General features: G+C 39.6%; 1 protein-coding gene across 1 annotated transcript; it reads right to left on the bottom strand.

Moving 5' to 3' along the window:
* Positions 1-6,655: 6,655 nt before the first annotated feature.
* SLC60A2 (solute carrier family 60 member 2) lies at positions 6,656-21,674 on the bottom strand. The gene is made up of 4 exons (XM_077162678.1): positions 21,299-21,674; positions 19,483-19,651; positions 16,985-17,101; positions 6,656-15,805 (listed from the first exon to the last, which is right to left on the bottom strand). Exons 1-4 carry the CDS (start codon positions 21,347-21,349, stop codon positions 14,634-14,636), a joined length of 1,509 nt encoding a protein of 502 aa, XP_077018793.1. The 5' UTR covers positions 21,350-21,674; the 3' UTR covers positions 6,656-14,633.
* Between the last annotated feature and the right edge of the window lie 28 nt (positions 21,675-21,702).

The raw sequence follows: 21,702 nt of genomic DNA, 5'->3' as shown, positions 1-21,702 counted from the left end.
AGAGGCCCAGCGTACTTATAATTAGGCCTACCAGTCACCTTTGGAGAGCCTTTCTGTTGCTCAGATATGGCCTCTTTCTCTAAGCCAAGTTGGCAGGCAGGTGAACTCACTGCCCTCCCCACTACATGGGACATGATTCCCAAAGGCATAAATCTCCCTGGGAACATGGGCCCTGAGTCCCAGAGATGAGCCATGACCTGGCACCATGGGAATGAGAAGGTCTTCTTGACCAAAAGGGGGAAGAGAGAAATGAGACAAAATAAAGTCTCACTGGCTGAGAGACTTCAAACAGAGTCAGGATTTTATTATTATGCATTATATAAATATCCCTTTTTAGTTTATGGGTATATTGGAGTGGCTGGAGGAAAGTACCTGAAACTGTTGAATTATGTTCTTGAAGATGACTGTATAACTATATGTATTATATATATGTAGCTATATATAATCACGCAGTGTGACTGTGATTGTGAAAACCTTGTGTCTGATGCTCCTTTTACCAAGGGTATGGACAGATGAGTAAAAAAAAAAAAAAAAGATGAAAAAGAAATAATAGGGGTAGATAAAAGTTAAAACTTGGGTTGATTGAAATACTGTGGGTCAATGAGAGGGAGGAATAAGGGATATGGGATGTTTGAGTTCTTTTTCTTTTTCTTTTTTATTTCTTTTTCCAGAGTGATGCAAATGTTGTAAAAATGATCATGGTGAAGAATACACAACTATGTGATGAAATTGTGAGCCACTGTTTATATAACATGGTTAGACTGTAGATGTGTGGCTATTTCTCAATAAAAATATTAAAAAAGGAAAGAAAAGCCCAAGACCAGATGGTTTTACGGGGAAGTTCTACCAAATATTATGAGAAGTATTTTAACACAAATCCTGCTCAAACCCTTCAAAAAAACATAATAGGATCAACACTCACTAATTCATTCTATGAGGCCAACATCACCCTCATACAAAAGCCAGAAAAAGATAGTACAAGAATAGAAAACTACAGACCAGTATCACTTATGAATATACATAAAAAAATCCTCAACAAAATACTAGCAAACTGAATCCAACAGCATATTAACAGAATTATACACCATGGTGAAGTGAGATTTAACCCTAGTATGCAAGGTTGGTTCAACATAAGAAAGTCAATTGATGTAATACACCACATTAACAGAACAAAGGAGAAAAAAAACCACATGATGATCTCAGTCGACACAGAAAAGGCATTTAACCAAATTCAGCACTGCTTCATGATAAAAACACTTGGAACCTTAGGAAAGAGGGAAATTCTGCAGCGTGATAAAGGCCAAATATCAAAAATCCACCACTAATATCAAATTTAATGCTGAAAGACTGAAAGCTTTCCCCCAAGATCAGGAACAAGATAAGGATGCCCACTGTCACCACTGTTATTCAACTTTGTACTAGCATTTCTACCCAGAACAATAAGGTAATAAAAAGAAATAAAAGGCATCCAAATTGGAAAGGATGAAATAAAACTTCCACTATTTATAGCTGACATGATCCTATGTATAGACAGTGCCCCCAAGTCTACAACAAAGCTATTACGCTTAATAAACAAACTCAGCAAAGTGGTAGGGTATGAGATCAACATGCAAGAACCAGTAGTGTTTCTATACACCAGTAATGGACAATCTAAGGAGGAAATTAAGAAAAAAAATTCCATTACAGTAATAACTAAAGGAATCAGACATCCTGGAATAAATTTAACCACAGATAGAAAGGACTTACACATCAAAAACTACAAAACAGTGCTAAACGACTTCAAAGAAGATCTAAATAAATGGAAGGACATTCCATGTTCATGGATCGGGGACTAAATTTTGTCAAGTCATCATTTGCACCCCAAAGAATTTACAGATTCAACACAACCCCAAACAAAATTCCAATAGCCTTCTTTGCAGAAATGGAAAAGCCAATTGTCAAATTTATATGGAAGGTTAATGGGCTCTGAAGAACCAAAACCATTGTTAAGAAGAATGGAGTTGGAGGACTTACACTTTCTGATTTTAAAACTTGTTACAAAGTTACAGTGGTCAAAACAGTGTAGTACTGGCACAAGGACACATATATAGTCCAAATGAATTGAATTGAGAGTTCAGAAATAGACCCTCACGTCTGTGGCCAATTGATTTTTGACAAGGGTGTCAATTCCACTCAATGGAAAAACCATAGCCTCTTCAACAAATGGTGGTGGGAGAACTGGGAATTCATATGCAAAAGAATGAAGGAGGACCTCTACCTCATACCGCAAACAAAAATAAACTCAAAATGCATCAAAGACCTAAATAAGAACCAAGACTATAAAACTCATAGGAAAAAATATAGGGAAGCATCTTCAGGACCTTGTGTTAAGCAATGGTTTCTTAGATCTTACACCAAAAGTTCAAGCAACAAAAGGAAAAAACAGATAAATGGGAACTCATCAAAACGAAAAATTTTTGTGCATCAAAGGACTTCATCAAGAAAGTAAAAAGATAACCTACACAATGGGAGAAAATATTTGGAAACCAAATACATGAATAGGGTTTAATTTCAAGAATATATAAATTAATCATATAACTCAAGAACAAGACAAACAACCCAATCAAAAAATGGTCAAAAGAGTTGAATAGATGTCTCTCCAAAGCAGATACACAAATGACCAGAAAGTACATGATACTTAATACCATTAACCTACAGGGAAATGCAAATCAAAATCACAATGAGATACCACTTCATACCCACTACTAGGACGGCTACTATTAAATAACAACAACTGTTGGAGAGGATGTGAAGAAACAGGAACACTCATTCATTGTTGGTAGGAATGTAAAATGGTGCAGCCACTGTGGAAACAGTGTGGCAGTTCCTCAGAAAGCTAAATATAGAATTACCATATGATCTGGCAATCCTACTTCCAGGTATGGAACTCCAAAGAATTGAAAGCAGGGACTTGAACAGATATTTGCACATTGATGTTCAATGTGGCATTATTCACAATTGCCAATAAATGGGGTGCAACCTGAATATCTATCAACATATGAATGGATAAGCAAATGTGGTATATACATACAATGGAACATCAGGCAGCTGTGAAAAGGAACAATGGGGTTTTGACTCATGCAACAACATGGATGAACCTTGATGACATCAGATTAAATGAAATAAGCCAGACACAAAAAGACAAGTACAGCATGATCTCACTTTTATGAAATAATCAGAATATGCAATTTCATATTCACAAAGTAGAATACAATGTACCAGGTGTGGGGGTGGGGACTGGGGAGTTGATGCTTAATTGGTACAGGTCTCTGCTTGGTATGATGGAGACGTTTGGGTAACTGAGGGTGGTGATGGCAGCACAACATTGTGAATGTAATTAACGCCACTGAATTGTATATTTGAAAATGGTTTAAGTAGAATATTTTAGGTTGAATACACGTTACCAAAATAAAATCAAAAACAAAAAAAGACCACAGAACAACACAGAGTGAGCCCTAATATAAACTATAGTTAATATAATTATAACAACATTTGCTTCATTAATTGCAACAGAAAAACCACAATAAGGCAAAATGTTAAAATAGGGAAAAATGTGTGTGAGAGTGGGTGGTATATGGGATATCTGCATTTTCTACATGATTTTTCTATAAACCTACAACTGCTCTAATTTTTTAAAATGGTGAAGAAGGAAGAGGAGAAGGTGAAACTTAGAATGCATCAATTTTAAAGAACCCCAGAAAAGCTTAGCAGTCCCCAGATGGGAACTAATTGTTTAAAAAACTGTTTAGCGGTTAGACCTCACAAGCCACCATGTCCTCACATATGCAGACAACCATACCCTGTATCCTCGCCCCCGCCCCATTCCCACACACAGTTAATTCTAGGCTTGTTCTATAGAGAAAGGGAGCCAGAGATGTTCTGAAGTTGAGGACACCGGGCACTGCAGAGGGTGAGGAGACTAAGTCCGCTACTGAGAACAGGGAGAGTAAGTGGAAGTCATATCCTTAACTGTGAAGCAAGAGCCCCTGCCCTCACCTCTTGCCAAGGGTGCGAAATGCCAAAAGCCAGGTCTAGGCTTCTCTAACCTCATGTGCTTCTCTAACTCATAACAAATTACAATGGTTTGTGCCAGCGTTTGCTATTGTTCCCTCCTTCAGACTATTCACTGGGGTGGGGATCACGTCTGATTGCTCCCTGGCATATGCCGACACTAACACAATGCCCAGCACTGGGCAGTTACAGCACTGATTAGGAGGTGACTGCACGGATTATGGGATTAAAATGCCCTCTTGGTCTAACGACCAGAATTGCCGCAAGAGGCCACAGCTAGAACAGTTCCTTGTAAGGGCAGGTGTTGAAGCCAGATTACAGTGGATCGAGAGTGAATGAGAGGGTTGAATTACCCATCTTGGTCAACAGATGAGTTTACAAACCTTCAAAATGGAGGTCGAGTTTACAAACCTTCAAAATGGAGTGAAAAGAGCATGGGTTTAGGAGTCCCACAAACCCAAATTTGAATTCTGACTCCATTTCCTATTGGCTATATGACTTAGAAGAAGAAACATCTATGTCCTCATCTATAAAGACTAATACGACCCACCTCCTAGAGGGGTTGAGGGTTAAAGGCGATGAAACACCCGTAGTAGTGTTAGTGTGTGCAGAAAGAGGGACTCATAAATAAACGGGTTGGTGGCTGACATGTATTTTTATAACCCCTCCTCCTACCAAAACCTGAACAAATCCTGATTTTACTAGGCCCTTCTGATTACTGGAACTTGACATATAAAATGAAATACTTGGGCACTCTGGGACAAGTAAAAAGCACTGGTTAAAAGGAGGTCTAGGGATTATATTTTGGTTTCAAATATGCTCTTCTTTACATACCGATGGCAATAATGTGTGTTCAAAAACAAAGCAGGGAGAATACACCCATCATAGTGTGTATTTAAATACATGTGTGTGTGTGTGTGTTTATGTATAAACACCCTTTTTTAGTGTTACCTTTGGAAGATGCACATACAAAAAACTGTTAAGAGTGATTGCCACTTGTTGGTGAGGGTTGGGGTTGAGAGTAAATGCATACACCTTTGAACGGTTTGAATTTTATTACTGCATGCATATATCACCCATTAAAACAAACAAACAAACAGGCTCTTGCTGTTGCTCTCACTCCTTGGATGCCAGCAGGCTCCGGTTATCATCGCAGCTGCGCAGTTGGGCCTGAGAATCCATCCTTTAGGTGGTGCTGGAGCAGAGCGTGTCTTCTTACCTACTCGCCAAGGCTACCTAAGCGGCCTTGTGACCCATACCTCATTAGCTTAGCTAGAGTGTGCCATCTGGCCCTTTTAAGCCATAATAATTTATTTTTTTTTAATGTCTTATTACTTCCCTTTTGTAGGTGATCTCTTTTACTAAATTTGTGAGCGTTCGCTTCTGGTCAAAATTGCCCCTATGCGGCTGCTGTATTTTTCCTTCAACTCCTACACTAATCTGCTCAGTCACTTGGGAATAATAATAATAATAATAGCAGCTAACGTTTAATGTTTACTTAATACATACAAGGCAATGTGCTAAGTCCTTTACAAACATGATGTCATTTAAAGCACAGTCAACCCCATGAAAGAAACTGAGACACAGAGAGATTAAGCAACAAGGCCCACGTAGTTGGTCAGAATTCAAATCCAGGCACAGAGACTCCAGATGCCACACTATTAATCCTCACACTACATATGACCTTTTTTTCCTCATCCATTCTATAGGATCAGATCCATTAAAGTTTCCCCAAAGAAGAATGAAATGGCTGCTGTAGTAAGCAAAAAGAAAAATACGGAGTCTGTCCTTACGAACCACATTTTACTACCGCTCCCCCTCCTGACTTAAGGGACCCGATAGTAGGTGGTGTAGCCAAAAGTAGGTCCTCTCTCACGTATAAGGAAGTCCATGGAAAAGAGTAGGAGAGGAAAGATAAACCGAGCCCCTGCTTCCTAATAAGGCCTTCCTTGGGGCCCCTGTATGTCACAGTCATACCTAGAAGCCTGAATTCTTATCCACTCCTGCCCAATGCCAAGGCTTCTAGATTTCCGTAATTAGGAGAGGCCAGAAAAGGCCAAGCCTTGTCCATCTGAATCATATTCCTAGTTAGAAGCATTTAACCAGGTGACCACCATGTTTTTTTCAAACAAGTTAAAACATAGGGATGTGGTCAGAAATATTAGGCCAGCTGCTGGGCCCTGTTCAGAAGGGAAGAAAGGAAAGCTATCCCAGTTCCTACCTGACTTGCAATTTTGAAAACCTTGTTTTCATTTAGAAACAGAGGCATATCTGTAATCATCTTAATTAGGGGATTTTATTCAAGTAAAATGTTTTCTAAAACATCTATCTAGTAAGATTGTCTTTGGTGGACTTGAAAGTTCAGAAAGTAAACCATAAACTTCTTGAGAGAAGCTGAGGGACTGAAGATTTTATGTCATTTCCAAAACATCTATGTGAAATGAAAATAAAATGTGATTTTTGGATTTTAAGAATCCAGTACCTTCATCTCGCAAACATTTTGGAAAACTCACGATCTAAAATCTGGAAATATTCTTGACTAATTTCTGGAGAGATACCAAATCCATTTTTAAACATCAATGAAACAACTAATGAGAAATGAATCTTATCTTAAACCAACATCAGTATTTATTTACATCAATATCTTATTCAAACAAGCTTTTACATTGTACAGAGCCATGTAAACAGTGAGCAGTCGTAAAACCAGACGCAATAAATCCACAAGATTCCCCATCCCCTTTATGCCCCCAAAGTGAAATTGATTAGCAAACACCTGTTTCGAAGCGCAGCTTCCAAAAGGACAGGTTACGTTTTGGTTTTGACAGGACTTCAAACAACAGTACATTGATTATTAACATCATTGACCAAGCAAGGGTGGAAGTAATAGAAACCAGGAAATCTCTCCCCTTCTGGCTTTCCTTCAGAGGAAGTGCCCAGAAATTCAAGCATCTACAAAAGCAGCATGGCTTAAACAAGCTGTAAATTAGCCTTTAAAACAATGCTGTAATTAACAGGGTTCCACACCTCAGCCTTTGGTAAAAGCAGTGGTTTTCAACCTCAGCTGCACATTATAATCCCCTGAAGGACTTTTAAACCTATCAATAATCCTGCTCTACTCCTGACCAATTAACTTGGTATTTAAATAAAAATGCTGGGAAGCAGTTTTGAAACACTCCCAGGTGATTCTAATTGCACCCAGGGTTAAACACCACTTACATCACTTGCGCAAGGGACAGGAATGGATTCTGCAGTCATGTTTTCCCCTTGGGTCCCTTTCCCTCCTGGGTTCTGGAGGGTGTAGAAGCAATATGTCCCTTTGCCCTGATTCTATATGACTACGCAGTACACGTATCAGCGCCCATATTCGGAAGGGGGTGGAGACTTTGCACCCTGAGATAAACCAAAGTAACAAGGCCAATATCCTGGTTTTGATCTCAAAAACAATATCCTTGGACATTTCCCATAAACCTGGACTACCTAACAAAAGCAATTTTATCCCAGTTTTTGCTGCACAGATGTCTGCTTTGTCATGACCTTTGTGCATATGAAAATTGTATGAAAGAATTGCTGTTTTTCCACCAAGAAGAGACTAATACAAACTTGGAAACCTTGGGAATTTTTGCTTTTTTCCTCTAAATACCTGTGCTTTTTTATTTGGCAAATCATTCCTTCTCTTGCTTTCCTTGCAGGTAAACTTCTCCTTTCCCAAATGCTTCTGTTTCTGAGTCTTTCTTCAACAAGTGTAAAGGCCAAAGGGTGTTTGGACTCAGAACTAGATAATCTGCTCCTAGGGGTAGAGAGTTCTCTGCAAGTGGTAAGTGAGAAATGAAAGCCTGTTTGGAAGTGTAATTCAAGTTCCAATTCAATTATAAATGCATCCCTTGGCTCTACAAAACGAATTAGACTCCTTTTCTGCGTAACCCATTTAAACAGTTTTTACCTATGTTAACCTCAATGGCACTAATTTTTACAAAAACTAAATTAAGAATGACCCCAAGGAATACAAGTAAAAATACAGGAACAGAACAGACACAAACACACACCAAAGAAATGCAGCCTGGCTACTTTACTAAGTTTTCTGGATCTGGGGAAAATTCAATACAGTTAAGTATTCTCTTCTGCTAACAAACGTAGTCATAGCAAATCTTATTTTAAATAGTAAAATGTAAGCTCAGTTTAGGCAAGGATCTCATCTATCTTTCCCTGTTATATTCCCAGCCCTGATTACTGAACTCAGCAAACATTTGTTAAATGACTAAAATGCATGGACTTGGAGAACCTTCTGGCTCACAGTGACTAGAGTTGTAATAATCTCTCTTGCAACCTGGGAATCCTCTTGTATCTCACTCAAGAACAAATGCTACCGTATTAGAATAAACCTTTTTTTCTTGCTAGAAATCAAACAGCCTCCTACTGACCTTATCTAAAAAGTTTTTCAAAATAAGTCTGCAATTTGGTGTGATTCTGTTTTTCCAATTCAGTCCAAAACACGCACCAGACCATCAGGCATGGGGCCTGTCAATTTACACACCATTCAGGCATTCCTGAGCAAAAATTTACTAAGTGTCTCCACACCCAGCTCTACCCGAGGGACAGGGCAGCCAGTGGCACTTCCCTCTTGGTTATAACAGCTCCTCCCTGAGAGCAGAGGGGACAGGAGTGCAGAGGTGCCACTCACTGGCCAGGGGCACAGGTACCAACCCAAGGGAGGCCCATGCACAGGCTGACCAGCAACCCTGGAGAGAGGCGAGGGCAAAGGGCTCTGCCCTATAAGGGCAAAAGCGGCTACTCAAGGCAGAGAGGCTCCTAGATCTGGACAGAGATATCCAGATAATAGACCAGGAGGGAGGAAGACTATGGCACAGTCCCACAGAGAGGCAGGGCTGTGAAGAGAAAGAGGCAGAGAGCAGTAGCCCCAGCCTGGGGCCAGGTCCTGAGGGCTCCAGTCCTGTTCCAGCCCATGTCCCCTGACCACAAACCACCTGGTCCCATGGTGTCTGTAAACAAAGGAGCCTAGCAAACAGGAGCACCTATTTAGTAGAAAACTGGGATCAAAATCCCAAGCTACACACTCCGATGCAGGAAATGAATTTCATTACCACTTTGTCCACAGCACCTAGCACAGAGTAGACTCTCAAGCATTTGCTCCTGCTGAACAAAATTTGGAAGCAGAGATGTTAAAACATTGAGATAGATGCCTGACAACCTTTCTCTGAGTTCACTTACTAAGGAGATGGGTGATAGAGCAGATGCTGATGGCCAAAAAATCTGCCTAGACTGAAGCAATACTAACAAAAGTATCTATTTCTCGATCTTCTTTCTATAGTTGGCCTCTTCTAGAAAACCTGCATTCAGACAAAATCTAGGTCAAGTGATCAAAAGAAAGCACTTTATAACCTCAACAGGCTCTTCAGAAGCTAAGAAGCTCAACTCTTAGGCCACTTGTATCATCTAACAACTTCAAAACATTTCTCCAGGCCACCCATTAACTAACTCATAACCAAACTGCATTAAAAGCAAGCTGCAACAAATTTAGAGACCAGATACTAAATGATTCTACAATTAAAGCTCTATGCCAAAAGGAAAACACAAAAATAATATACAATTACCAGCTGCCCTAGTGCAAGGATGTAAGGGTATGTGTGGAAGGTGTATGAGGGAAGGGCGTGCTCGAGGACTATGGACTCCTAAAGATTTACGGTTCGATTTGGAAGAGAAACCCCAGTCCCTGAATCAGAAGCTGCCCTCTTAGATCACCTACCACCATGACTCAACCAGGCCTTTCTTAAGGCCCACGATAATTTAAATTATGCCATTTGAAAAGGATCGCAACCTTTCTCTTCCCAGATATTTGTTAATTTCAAGTATAACAGGTAATAAATCTTTCCTAAAAACAGTGGCTATGATTGTCTGATGCCTTGTTTCTCCCACTAGATCAGTGCTGTCCAATATGGCAGCCACTAGCTACTATGGATATTTAAATTTACATTTAAATTAAATTAAATTCAGTTCCTGCATTATACTAGCCATATTTCAAGGACACAGGTAAATGTGGCCAGTGACTACTGGGCAGTGCAGATATACATCCAGTGCAAGATACAGAACATTTCCAGCTTTCCAAAAAGTTCTACTGGGCAGTGCTGCATTAGAACGAAAGCTCCATGAGGGCAGGGACGCTTTGATCTTAATTTAGCACTTCCTACAGAAAATATTACATAGGAGGGATTCAGTAAACATGGAAGACATGATCAATAGCCAATTGGCATGGGTAGAATGTAATACTATGGGTCAATAAGGGGGTGTAAAGGGGTATGGGATGTTTGGAGTTTTCTTTTTTCTTTTTATTTGTTTTTCTGAAATAATGTAAATGTTCTATGATTGATCATGGGGATAAATGTACAACCATGTAATGACACTGAGAACCACTGATTGTATACTTTGGAAGGACTGCATGGTATTTGAATATATCACAATAAAATTACATTTGAAACAAACAAAAAAATAGCCAATTGGCAAACACCCCCTCTAAAAACACCCCTAGAATGCATGTGTGGAGGGCGCGAGGGAAGAGGGTGCCCAGGGACTGTGGACTCCTAAAGACAGAGTTAGATATAGAAAAGATACCCCAGTCCCTGAACAGAATCTGCATTTAACAGGCAGTGCTTATGAACATTAAAGTTTGAGAAGCACTGGTCTATGTTTCTACCCTTCCAGGATAGACATATCCTTCCCTCCATGAATTTTTTAAACGCCACATATAATTGCATGTGAATCTATAATAATCTCAATAAAAATTTCAGTTAAGAAAGGAACATTTTTTTTAACAATGAACTGTATCTTAATCTTTTCTGTATCCTTTCCCTAACGCCTCCACCCCCAGTGGAGAAAAATATCAAACACACACAAGCATTTAATAAATATGTGTTAATATATGGGGGTGGCGGATCCATCACCACACACACACAGAAAACATGGTGTACAAAACAAGTGGTACCTAACAAATGTCAATACAAGGATCCCAGAAGAATATATCTATTTCCATTAAGAATTTTAAGTTCTATTTCAATAATAATTTTTAAGTGGCAGGATTCAATTCTGGTTATGAGAAAGCTATTCTGATTATTCAATTAATCTAGGAAGCAAAAGCATTCTACATATGATCTGGGTTTTACAAGTGTGTCACTGCACTAATTATCTCGCAATTATGTTTTTTAAAAATATAATTCTTCAAACTAATAACCAGCTCACTATCTGTAGTGTCGATAAGTTCTGGGCACAAATCTTAACTTATGATACTTTACTGCAAAGGAGGACTTTTTTTTTAGTCTCTTTACTATTTAGTTAGGAAATTAAGTTGATGAGAAACAAAACACACTTCTTAAAAAATAACAGAGCAGTTGAAAAATTCATTCAAAGTGTCTTTGGGCTTCATTATGAAAATAAAATTAAACATATTTACCTATTTCCCTCATATTAAGCTTTATTCGAACAGATTAAAAGCACAGTGGTAAAGGACATAAAATGTCAAGAAAAAAAGGTATATCTCTGAACTAACCCATCCGCAAAGAAAAACAGACTCTCCCACATTAGTTTTGGTTGGCCTGGCCTTTGGGGAGCCTTGCATCCCCAACACTGGGACTCTTAACGGGCTATTCCTATAATCAATTTCAGTGACTGTGGAAGCTTCTTTTTCTCCTGTTGGACGTTTTCAGCTGAGAACTCTGATTTTGCAGATATCTATGTAGCAGACACACCTAATGAGTCATGTCCCTGCACTAGCCTCTTCCCTTGAAATGGGGGGAAACTGGGACTTGCTTCTGGCTAACAGAAAATGACATCAATGATGGGATATGACTCCTGTGATTACACTAAGTTATTTAAGACTCTAGACTAGCAGAGTGGAGAGATTCTCTGCTGGCTTTAAGGAAGTAAGCTGCTATGTTGTATGAAGGACACAACTACAGGAGGCCTCCAGAACTGAGTGGCCCTTGGCCAACAGCCAGCAAAAAATACACATCTCGACTTATAGCCACAAGCAATTGAATATTGGAAACAACCACATGAACTTTAAAGAAGATCCTGGCTCCAGAAAGGAACATAGCCCCATCCAACGACACCTTGAATACAGTCCTACAAGACCCTAACAGAGTATCCAGCTAAAGTCTTCAAGCCCAGACTTTGGACCCTGAAACTGTGAGATAATGTATTAAAGCTGTTAAGTTTGTGGGGATTTGTTAGTCAGTAACAGGAAACTTGAGTTTTGGTTACTTGAGAATCTGCGGACACGTTACTAAGAGCTGACCATTAAGATGAATGCTAATTCTTGGAACTGGTTGCACTAAGTCTTTTTCTTCCAATATGGAAAGATATCATTGAATTTTAACAATGTCTATAATCTCACATTGGTCATTTATACTTTGGTTTGTAAAATCCCAGCGGATTTACTGGTGTAGGTTTCCAAATTTTCTACGAAGTTCTTACCATCCTTCTCTAAGCCATGAGCCGCATCTTCTACCCCCTACAAAGAGATACAGGAATACTCCCTGTTCTAACAAACTTCCCAGCTGCCAAACAGCTGTTACTGTGTAAATTCCAACAAACCAAGAAAAAGCAGTAAATGGAACAGAAGGTGATCACTAAGTTCTAGCTAAGGGAAAACTATAGCATAAAATGAATAAGAAGAGTAGGCTTTCTAGGCTTTTTAATTCCTGTACCACCTGTCTCTAAAATGTTATTATTAATATGAACCAGTATTGTGGCAAATATTTACAATGAATAGGCAACGGTCAAAAAAAGTCCTGAATTTGACTAAAATCAGCAAAAAAACACTTAAGGCAACACAAAGGCAAATTTACAGAAAACCAGATAAGAGAAAGTAGACATACTGCAAAAATTAGATGTTATTCAGCATAAAACTTGAGAAGGAGAGGTGAACACGTGCTACCATCAATTCTAGCCATTTATCAAAGTAGAGTCCACACGAGATTTGCAATAACTCACATGAAGTACACTGACTCCTTACCCACCACACCACTGCTAATCTTTACTTTCCTTTCCCAGGCATTTCAAACTCAGAAAGGAGGAGCCTTTCTGAATGGCAGAAGTATTCCAATCACGAATAAAGACTGTGCCTCACTGTAAATTAAGTTAGCAACTTGGAACACGCGTATGATGTGATTAACAAGCAAACCCAAAGAGGACCAGACCCTGAACCCCGAGGCTTAGACCCGGCCCTGCTACCGAGGTAGGCAATGGACTTCGGGGAACCCTTCTACTGCCCTACCACTAAAATGCTCAAAAGTTGAGCGTATCATCTCCAGATACAATTTGCACAGAATTAGAGAGAAAATGAGCATACAAAAATAATTTTTCTTTTAAATAAAAAGTCTGTAAAAATAGTATACTCTCCACAATTTCATGAATTACTGTATTTCACTTGAATTAATTCAAGACGTTGAGTGCAAACTACACTATTATTTTGTTTACATTTTGAAAAAAAACTCTCAAACTTTGTCACAACGTTAAATGATCATTGATTGTACAGCCTATCCTGTTTTCAGAGATGGTAAAATTATGAAAAAAGGGGCATCTTAGAATCGATGAAATAGAGTACTAAAAACGTATTTTTAGACAATTACTGAAATAAAGCATTAAACACTGTTTGTTAAATTGATATGTATTCATAACCAGGAGCAGATTCTTAAAGATATTTATCATGTTCACGTCACTTCTCATTTGAAATGAAGAATGGAGTGGTACTTACACTAATTTCTAGCAGGCATCTTGCACGTACTTTAAAAACTTATGGATTCCCATAATTTTCCATGGTGGATTCCCATCATGGAAATCATCTATTTTCATTTATAAGAGTTTTAGATTAGGAAATGAAATAAACACGGTCTAAATTAAGTGACTTTTGTCAGAGTCAAAAGGCTAGCGAGGGGCAAAGTGAAGGCTCCAAGCCCGGTGTCTCAGGCCATGTTCTGTGTTCTTTCCATAGAAATCAGAAATCATAGAAATCGTTATTATTCGGTCCAACCTTACAGATAGGGCAAAACAATTAAGAAAAGTCTCTGCCCATTTCCAAAGAAGCTCTTTTATGAAACTACTCTTCTCAGTTTCCCCGGCAGAATAATAATGCCTGATAAACTGTTCAGCTAATCAATCTGACTCCTAGATGATTTCATTTGAGGAGTATAGTACCCAACCTCTCAAAAACAAATGCCTTCTTTGCACTGAGGAGTGAAGTTGTAAAATATGACCTAATCAGCTACATGCCAAACACTAGCCTCGGAACAAGACCCTACTGTACAACACCATTTGGTTCTTTACGGAAGACTCTGGAAATTACAGAACATTTCAAAATTTTTTAGCATTTGCTATAATCTGCCCTAAAAATTCTCATCCTCAAAGCACACAGAAAATCTGCTAATGTCCTGCTCTGCCTGGCCTCTTTGAAGAACTGACAATTACTCAAGGACGTCTACAAGGAATCCATCTTCTTCTCTAAGCTTTAGTCCTTTTCTTCTTAGTTTCTGGCAAGGTATTTCCCGGGGGAGTTGCCAGCACTAACTGGAGAGGAATCAAACACTAACACATTTTGATTGCGAGTGGTTGGAGACTGTAGCTGTGGGCTCCACCAAAATATTTCTAGATGTCTCTAGTACAGAATTCCTCACTGTATCATTCATTTCAATCACTTCAAAATCCATTTCATTCCATTTTTCTGCATCCTCATCTTCATCCTCTTCCTCATAGTCGTTTAGCCCAGAGCTAGGGAGCAAAGCTTTCTGGTCCTCACTTTTTCTGTTTTCCTTTCGCTGATGATCAAGAGGTAAGGTGGCTAATTTATACATCACAGGGAATAAAACAGCAGTGGCCACCGCTGCCCCCAGAGAGGTATACAGGACTACAGGTAAATCAGGGTATTTTCCTTGAAGAATTCCAATTACGGCAGGAATAGCCATTTCTCCCAGGGCAGCACCGACCACAAAAAATGCTGCAGATTTCCCATGGATGGACGTGTACTGCTCAATCCAAGAAATGCCACTGGGAAACGTGGTCGCCATGGAGGACCCATATACTGAAGTTGCTATCCAGAGACAAATTGGGCTTTTGTCAAAAAGCACCAGCACTAAAGATGACACCAGGCTGCCGATGTTGCTCAACATAATCATGGTTCCAGGTTGTAAACACGTAGCAAAAAAGATTGCCAGGCCCCTGCAGGCTGCAAAGGTGCCCCAGAAGATGGAATTCAACCCGGCTGCTTCTCCTTCTTTCATGCCAACATGGGTAGTTGCAAATGAGAAGAGGTAAGAGCCATATGTTATTTCCGCTCCAACATAAAAAAAGAAGAAAATAAAAAGGAGACAAAGAAGGGCGTGGTGATATTTGGCTTTTCGAGATCTCTGAGCAGATGCTTTTGCTTTTTCCCGCTTTGAGCTACTCTTGAAAAATAGAGCAAAAAGTGAGACAGAAACCACAAAAATATAAGTAGCGATAACAGCATAAGCCCACAGCAAATTCATATTGTCAGGTACTCCAAATATAGATTCTGAGTTGGCGTCAGATGAGCGGTTGAGGATAGAATGGTGAAAGTCAGCCTCGGTGTGGTTTTCGGCAGACACGGTCGTACCTAATGCCAATTTAGCCAACAGGGGAGCCAAAAAGGCACCCAGAGCAAAACTGAAGTGTAAGGCCTGCATATGTGGGGCTCCTTCGTCCCCCCAAATAGCCAAGATAAGGACGTTACCACCTAACAATGAAAGATGGGAGGAAAAATAATTTAAGTTAATTACCCTACAAATAAACATAGTTTGCTACTACCAGAAAAGTATCTATCTATTTTACATGGCACAAAGATTATAAGTCATTAAATGTTGCAACTAAGTCAATTATATGATTATAAGGAACTCTAATCCACTTTGTCCAAGAACTCTAAACATAACATCACACTCCCACAAGTGGTATTCTATAAATTAATAAACAACTGCACCTCCTAGAGCCAGGCATATTAGCAAAAGGCTTTTTATAATGCATTTCTAACACCAAGCTGAGGTGGGGAAGGCATATCTATATAGTTATTTTTAAATGTTTATTTACCTACTTAACTTATTTAAAAGGCAAAATGTTATCTTCAGATAGTGGCCAAATTATCAAAGTTTTCTGTACTTGCAAATTTATAGTGACTTGAGGGAAATTATTTATGTATGTAGCAGATGCAAAATACATGTTCTGAAACCTGAACACTACAGGATTCTGGCATGCTCATTACAGGAAACAAGGATGCCTTCTAGCATTGCAATTACGCTGTCTAAACACCTACAAGGTGGAAACTAAGAAGTATCAAGTCTTGGGCTGACTTTGTTTGTTGTGTTGTTTTATTTTTATAGATTTAAAAATAAACACATAATTCCACCCTGTTATTTCACAACCACATAAGCCTAAATTACAAAATATTTCCCTGACCTATCAAATAATAGTAGAACAGGAAAGCATTTGAAAGGTAGCTTTAGGGATAAACACATGCCATGTTCATTATTCGATAGGTCTTAAAGGTAAGAGATACCTGGAGATCTCCTGCAAGAAGGCAGAAACTTACTTTTGAGAGAAAAGAATTGAAAGGAAAGAGAAGGAAAAATGGTACACAGCATAAGTATCCTTAGCTTGAAAGTCAGGTGAGGGACTTTCTTATTTGGATACTATAAACCAATAATCTCCCATAAAACAAAGACTCTTTAAATTCACTCCATCTTTAGGCTCAAAAAGAACAAGAAAAGTAGTTGCTAGAAGGGCTCTGATTAGGTGACTCCATGACAAACACAGAAGTCAGTGTGATTTCACGAGGTTTCCCAGGTGACAGTCTAATATCATCAGTTCTATTTCTTGATATAAAGTCCCTACTCTCAGAGACGACACTTAGAAGCTCACTAACCTGTATCCAGGATGCCCATTGAAGCACCAAACGTGGACATAATGACAATCAGGAATATCGCTGTCTTACAAAAAGGGACAAGATAGAGACCAACTGTGGTTGCCAACATCGACACCCCTGAGAAGAAAGGCAAAAGTCAGATAAAAATCAATATTCACACAAAAAGTCATGGATCAAGCTAACATCGTTAAAACTTCCAAAAAATGCAAAATTAAATAAAATTAAAACTGGCTAATAAGTAGATAAGAGGTTCAGCTTCTGTAAGCAGTTATTTCATGTAAAAGCATTTATAATCTTTATGAATTATAAAATATAAATTATTCAAATATGAATACATTTATAGCGCTACTAATAACCAAATTATAAATTATACCACGAGGCAAAATTCTAGCACAAAACAGAAAGGTAAAAACAGAAAAGTTAAAAAATTATGTTAGAAGTCCCCTTCGGGGAATGGTGAGAACGGGGGAAAATTCAACCTTCCCAAGTTGAATTCCTGATATTCTCACAAGCAGTGTGGACAACCAAAGCTGTAGGCTGAGCCCTCAGTCTTGGGGTTTGTTCATATGAAACTTAACCCCACAAAAGATAGGTCAAGCCTACTTAAAATTAGGCCTAAGAATCACCCACAAGAGAACCTCTTTTGTTGCTCAGATGTGGCCTCTCTCTCCAGTGAACACAATAAGCAAACTCACCACCTTCCCCCTGTCTACGTGGGACATGACTCCCAGGGGTGTGGACCTTCCTGATAATGTGGGACAGAAATCCTGGAATGAGCTGAGACTCAGCATCAAGGGATTGAGAAAACCTTCTGGACCAAAAGGGGGAAGAGTGAAATGAGACAAAGTATCAATGGCTGAGAGATTCCAAACAGAGTCTAGAGGTTATCCTGGAGGTTACTCTTACGCATTAAGTAGATATCACCTTGTTATTCAAGATGTAGTGGAGAGGCTGGAGGGAACTGCCTGAAAATGTAGAGCTGTGTTCAAATAGCCATGTTTCTTGATGATGATTGATTAATGATATAGCTTTCACAACGTGACTATGTGATTGTGAAAACCTTGTGTCTGATGCTCCTTTTATCTACCTTGTCAACATATGGAATAAAAATAAATAAGAGGGGGAACAAATGTTAAAATAAATTTAGTTTGAAATGCTAGTGATCAATGAAAGGGAGGGGTAAGAGGTATGGTATGTATAATTTTAATTTTTTTTCTGTTGTCTTTTTATTTCTTTTTCTGAATTGATGCAAATGTTCTAAGAAATGGTCATGATGATGAATATGCAACTATGTGATGATATTGTGAATTACTGATTATATATGTAGAATGGAATGATCATATGTTAAGAATGTTTGTTTCTTTCTTGTAATATATTTTTTTAATTTAAAAATTTTTTAAAATCCCATATGAATCACTTTGTAAATTGCAAAAACCGAAAATTTTATTCAAAATTAAAGATAAACAGAAATTGAAAAATCAATTAATTTGAATGAAAAAAAAATATGTTATGATGAAGGGTCTCATACTTAAGAACCTAAAATAATTTCCAGATAGGAGGTTAAAAAAAAAGCAAAATAAAATACAATTACTGTACCAGTTTGAGGTAGAAATTTATTAAATATATTAGTTTGGGGAACAGAGAAGGAAATATATTAAATATATTCTTTTAACCCATTTTGGAAGTAAGAGGAATTAGTTATTTATTCATGAATAATAATAAATGATCCTGGTTGTTCCCAAAGCACTTTTATCACATTAATCCAGTTTTTCTTTTAACAGGTCAATTTACTCTAAAATGAATGCTGTTAAAAGCTGCGCCATTAGGGTGCATGGGTAGCTCAGTGGTAAAATTCTCACCTGCCATGTAGGATTCCCAGGTTCGATTCAATTCCGGGCCTGTGCACTGCCCCTCCCCACTCCCCAAATCAACAAATGATGCTGCAATAACTGGAGACTCCCATGGAAAACGAATGAAATGTGGCCCCCACCATACAGCAAGCAAAAAAGAAAAACAAAAGCTGTGCCATCTATTTCAAAGGGAGGGGACAGAGGTCTGGGGTCACTGACATGGGCCAGCAGGGACAAAAATGTAACCTACTTCATTTCACACATCATCCCTTCCCCTTTTCATTCCCAACCCTGCGTCCAACCTGGGCAGGTTTGAGGGGCTCATCTTGACCTACAATGGCCGCAGGAGATCTGCCCTAAACCCTGACAAGCTCTTTGGACAACCACTGTGTGATTCAGGAGTAGTGAAGGTTGGGAAGGCTAAAGATCACTGACACAGCGGGCAAGTCATTGAAATTTCCTGAGCAGCCCAGCCCTTAACAGCCAAGGTGAAAGGAGGCACAGAAAAACTCAACTTCCATCAAGGACACCTGACCACAGCCCATTTAAGTTGTCAACACTTCTGCAGGCTAGTATTGTTCATTTTTAAAGACAAACTGTAAATTCACAGTGCATCACAAAGAAGCCAAAATAATAGCGATTACTTACCCAGAAGTAAAAAATGATTCATACAGTCAAAAAGAACTCCACCAATCACAGAGCCACTCAAATATCCAAAGGCACGGCCCACAAAAATCAGAGAAATACTGCTGATATTGCTGTTCACATTTGTTGCTAAATCTTGAAACGTGGGTCCCAGTATAGCAATACTCATTCCCTAGGATTTAAAAAGCCAGAAGCCATTATTTACAATCATTAAAACACTGTCAATCTATCTGGTAATTTTTTTCACTATAAAAAAGGTGTGTGTGATCACACTGTAATCGAGGGGAATGCCTGAAATTTCACAGTAAAGAATAAATTCACAATGACAATACTAGTCTTACTAAATCTACAGACTCCTATTTCTGGTGTGCCAAATTTCCGTTTCTCCACTTTTGACAATTTTCAATTTTAAAAAAATTTTAACTGTTTTGACTTTTTGCTGCACTTGTTTCCTTTTCAAACAATTCCTTAAATGACTCGTTGGTACTAACAGTTAATGTCACATTAAAACTATTTTTGCAATAGCTTTGTATATTTTGAAATATACTATATGTTTTTTTAAACATTAAATAACTAAGAATTTAAACTTCAAAATTTTAAACTATCAAATCATCAAAATATTATTCCCATGTTTGATATTAAAACAGACACTATTTTTGGGGTGCACCTGGGAATCCTCCTCTGTACTCCGCATGTAAAACATGCAGGAGATGAATAGTTCAAACGTTATTAAATCTGAATTTTTCCTTAAAGAAAACCTAAGCCATCAGGAGAACAGTCTGTAAAGATTTTCTTAGAAAATACTACACATACATGTACACAATGACTTTAAAAATAAAATCCTACTCAAAGACAGTGTAATGTTAGCAAGACCTATGGGTTACAGTTGATTTTTAGAGAAAATTCAACAGCTGGACACTAAAAAAATGTTCTTAATCGGTCTATATTTCAATGAGTAACTGATTCTAATGGTAATATGCGGCTCTAAACATATAGTTATATCACCTGCGCAAGCCAAACAGTCCAGGACTAAGGACCCACGTGAGCGAGACGCAGAGTCCGCGCTTGGAACCAGTGAAGGCTGGTTCCCAGCGCTAATTAAATTATTTTTTGCTTTCAAAGCACCTACAACAGGGCCCGGCATACAGCGAAGCCTCACAAGCGTCTGCAATGATTTCCAAGAATTGGTACTCCAAGAACCAATTGTAGCTGGATCTTGAAGACGCTAAGTGACCAGAAGTAACTCTTCCCAGGGACTCGCCCTCCTAACTCCCTAGCATCCCAATTATCAAGTCACGCGATAAAGGTAGAGTTTCCGGAAACAAGCGAATAGCGGAACCACCAAGGGGGTTGGCAAAAGCTTCTCGTCTGGCAGTTTGCTCCAAGAAAAACATCTGAGGATTTGAAGATTTGTCTTCAATAAGACTGCGGGTAGCATACGAGACATAATACTTCTGACCCTGCCACTTAACCAGTAGTGTGATCCACAAAAGTCACTTTCTCTCTCTGGACCTGAAGTGCAGCTTTGTGTATTACTTTGCGGCTTGGTGGGCACTGCGGGCTGCGGCTCTAGACCTGGGCAATCTCCCTTGCATGTCCCGATCTCACGTAGGAGAGGTAGGAAGTTTCGCGGGCTCGAAAACATATTAGGAAAATCACTTTCGCACTTAACAAGAACCCTCCAAGGTGAGAACTGCGCCTATTTTCCAGATCACAAAACTGAGGCTGAAACAAATTAAGTAGCGTGCCCCAAGGTCACACAGATAGCAGGTGGCCGACTCGTGCCCCGGCCTGGGAAGGGTCCAGCCCCGGCTCTCACCAGCCCCAGGAAGGCGGCACACAGGATCACAGTGGTGAACCAGCGCAGCATGCCCCCGGTCCGGCAGCTCCGCCGGGAGACCGCCTCCGGTTCAGCCTCCGCCGGGCCCTCGGCTTGGAGGAGCCGCTGCCCGGAGGCCGGGGCTACCGCCCCGCGGAGCTCTACTTCCACCTCCAGCTCGGCGGCAATGGAGAAGCGGTCCTGCTGCCGCCTGGGCTTCTCAGCGGAGCCTGTGGAGACCCGGGCCACAAGCCGAGCCACGAGCCAGGCCCCGCCCCTTAGGGCCCGGCCGTCCGGCCAGGCGCCACCTCCCCCAGTGCAGCCCCTAGTCACTAACGGAGAACTGAGCTTTGGAACGCGCGCGGAGTCGAAGGCAGCAGGCCCGCACGCCTGGCGCATGCGCA

This window comes from Tamandua tetradactyla, chromosome 5 (assembly GCF_023851605.1).
Source record: "Tamandua tetradactyla isolate mTamTet1 chromosome 5, mTamTet1.pri, whole genome shotgun sequence".
Lineage (NCBI taxonomy): Eukaryota > Metazoa > Chordata > Mammalia > Pilosa > Myrmecophagidae > Tamandua > Tamandua tetradactyla.
The sequence above is the reverse complement of the archived record's forward strand: the minus strand, read 5'-3'. Positions and strand labels throughout refer to the sequence as shown.

What these genes read in the sequence shown, in the direction of transcription:
- SLC60A2 (XM_077162678.1), bottom strand. Translation starts at nt 21,349, where the DNA reads ATGCTGCGCTGGTTCACCACTGTGATCCTGTGTGCCGCCTTCCTGGGG. An exon ending in GTGCCGCCTTCCTGGGGCTG is followed by an intron (nt 19,652 to 21,298) that starts GTGAGAGCCGGG and finishes TTTAAATCCTAG; the next exon opens with GGAATGAGTATTGCTATACT. An exon ending in GAATCATTTTTTACTTCTGG is followed by an intron (nt 17,102 to 19,482) that starts GTAAGTAATCGC and finishes CTTTCTTCTCAG; the next exon opens with GGGTGTCGATGTTGGCAACC.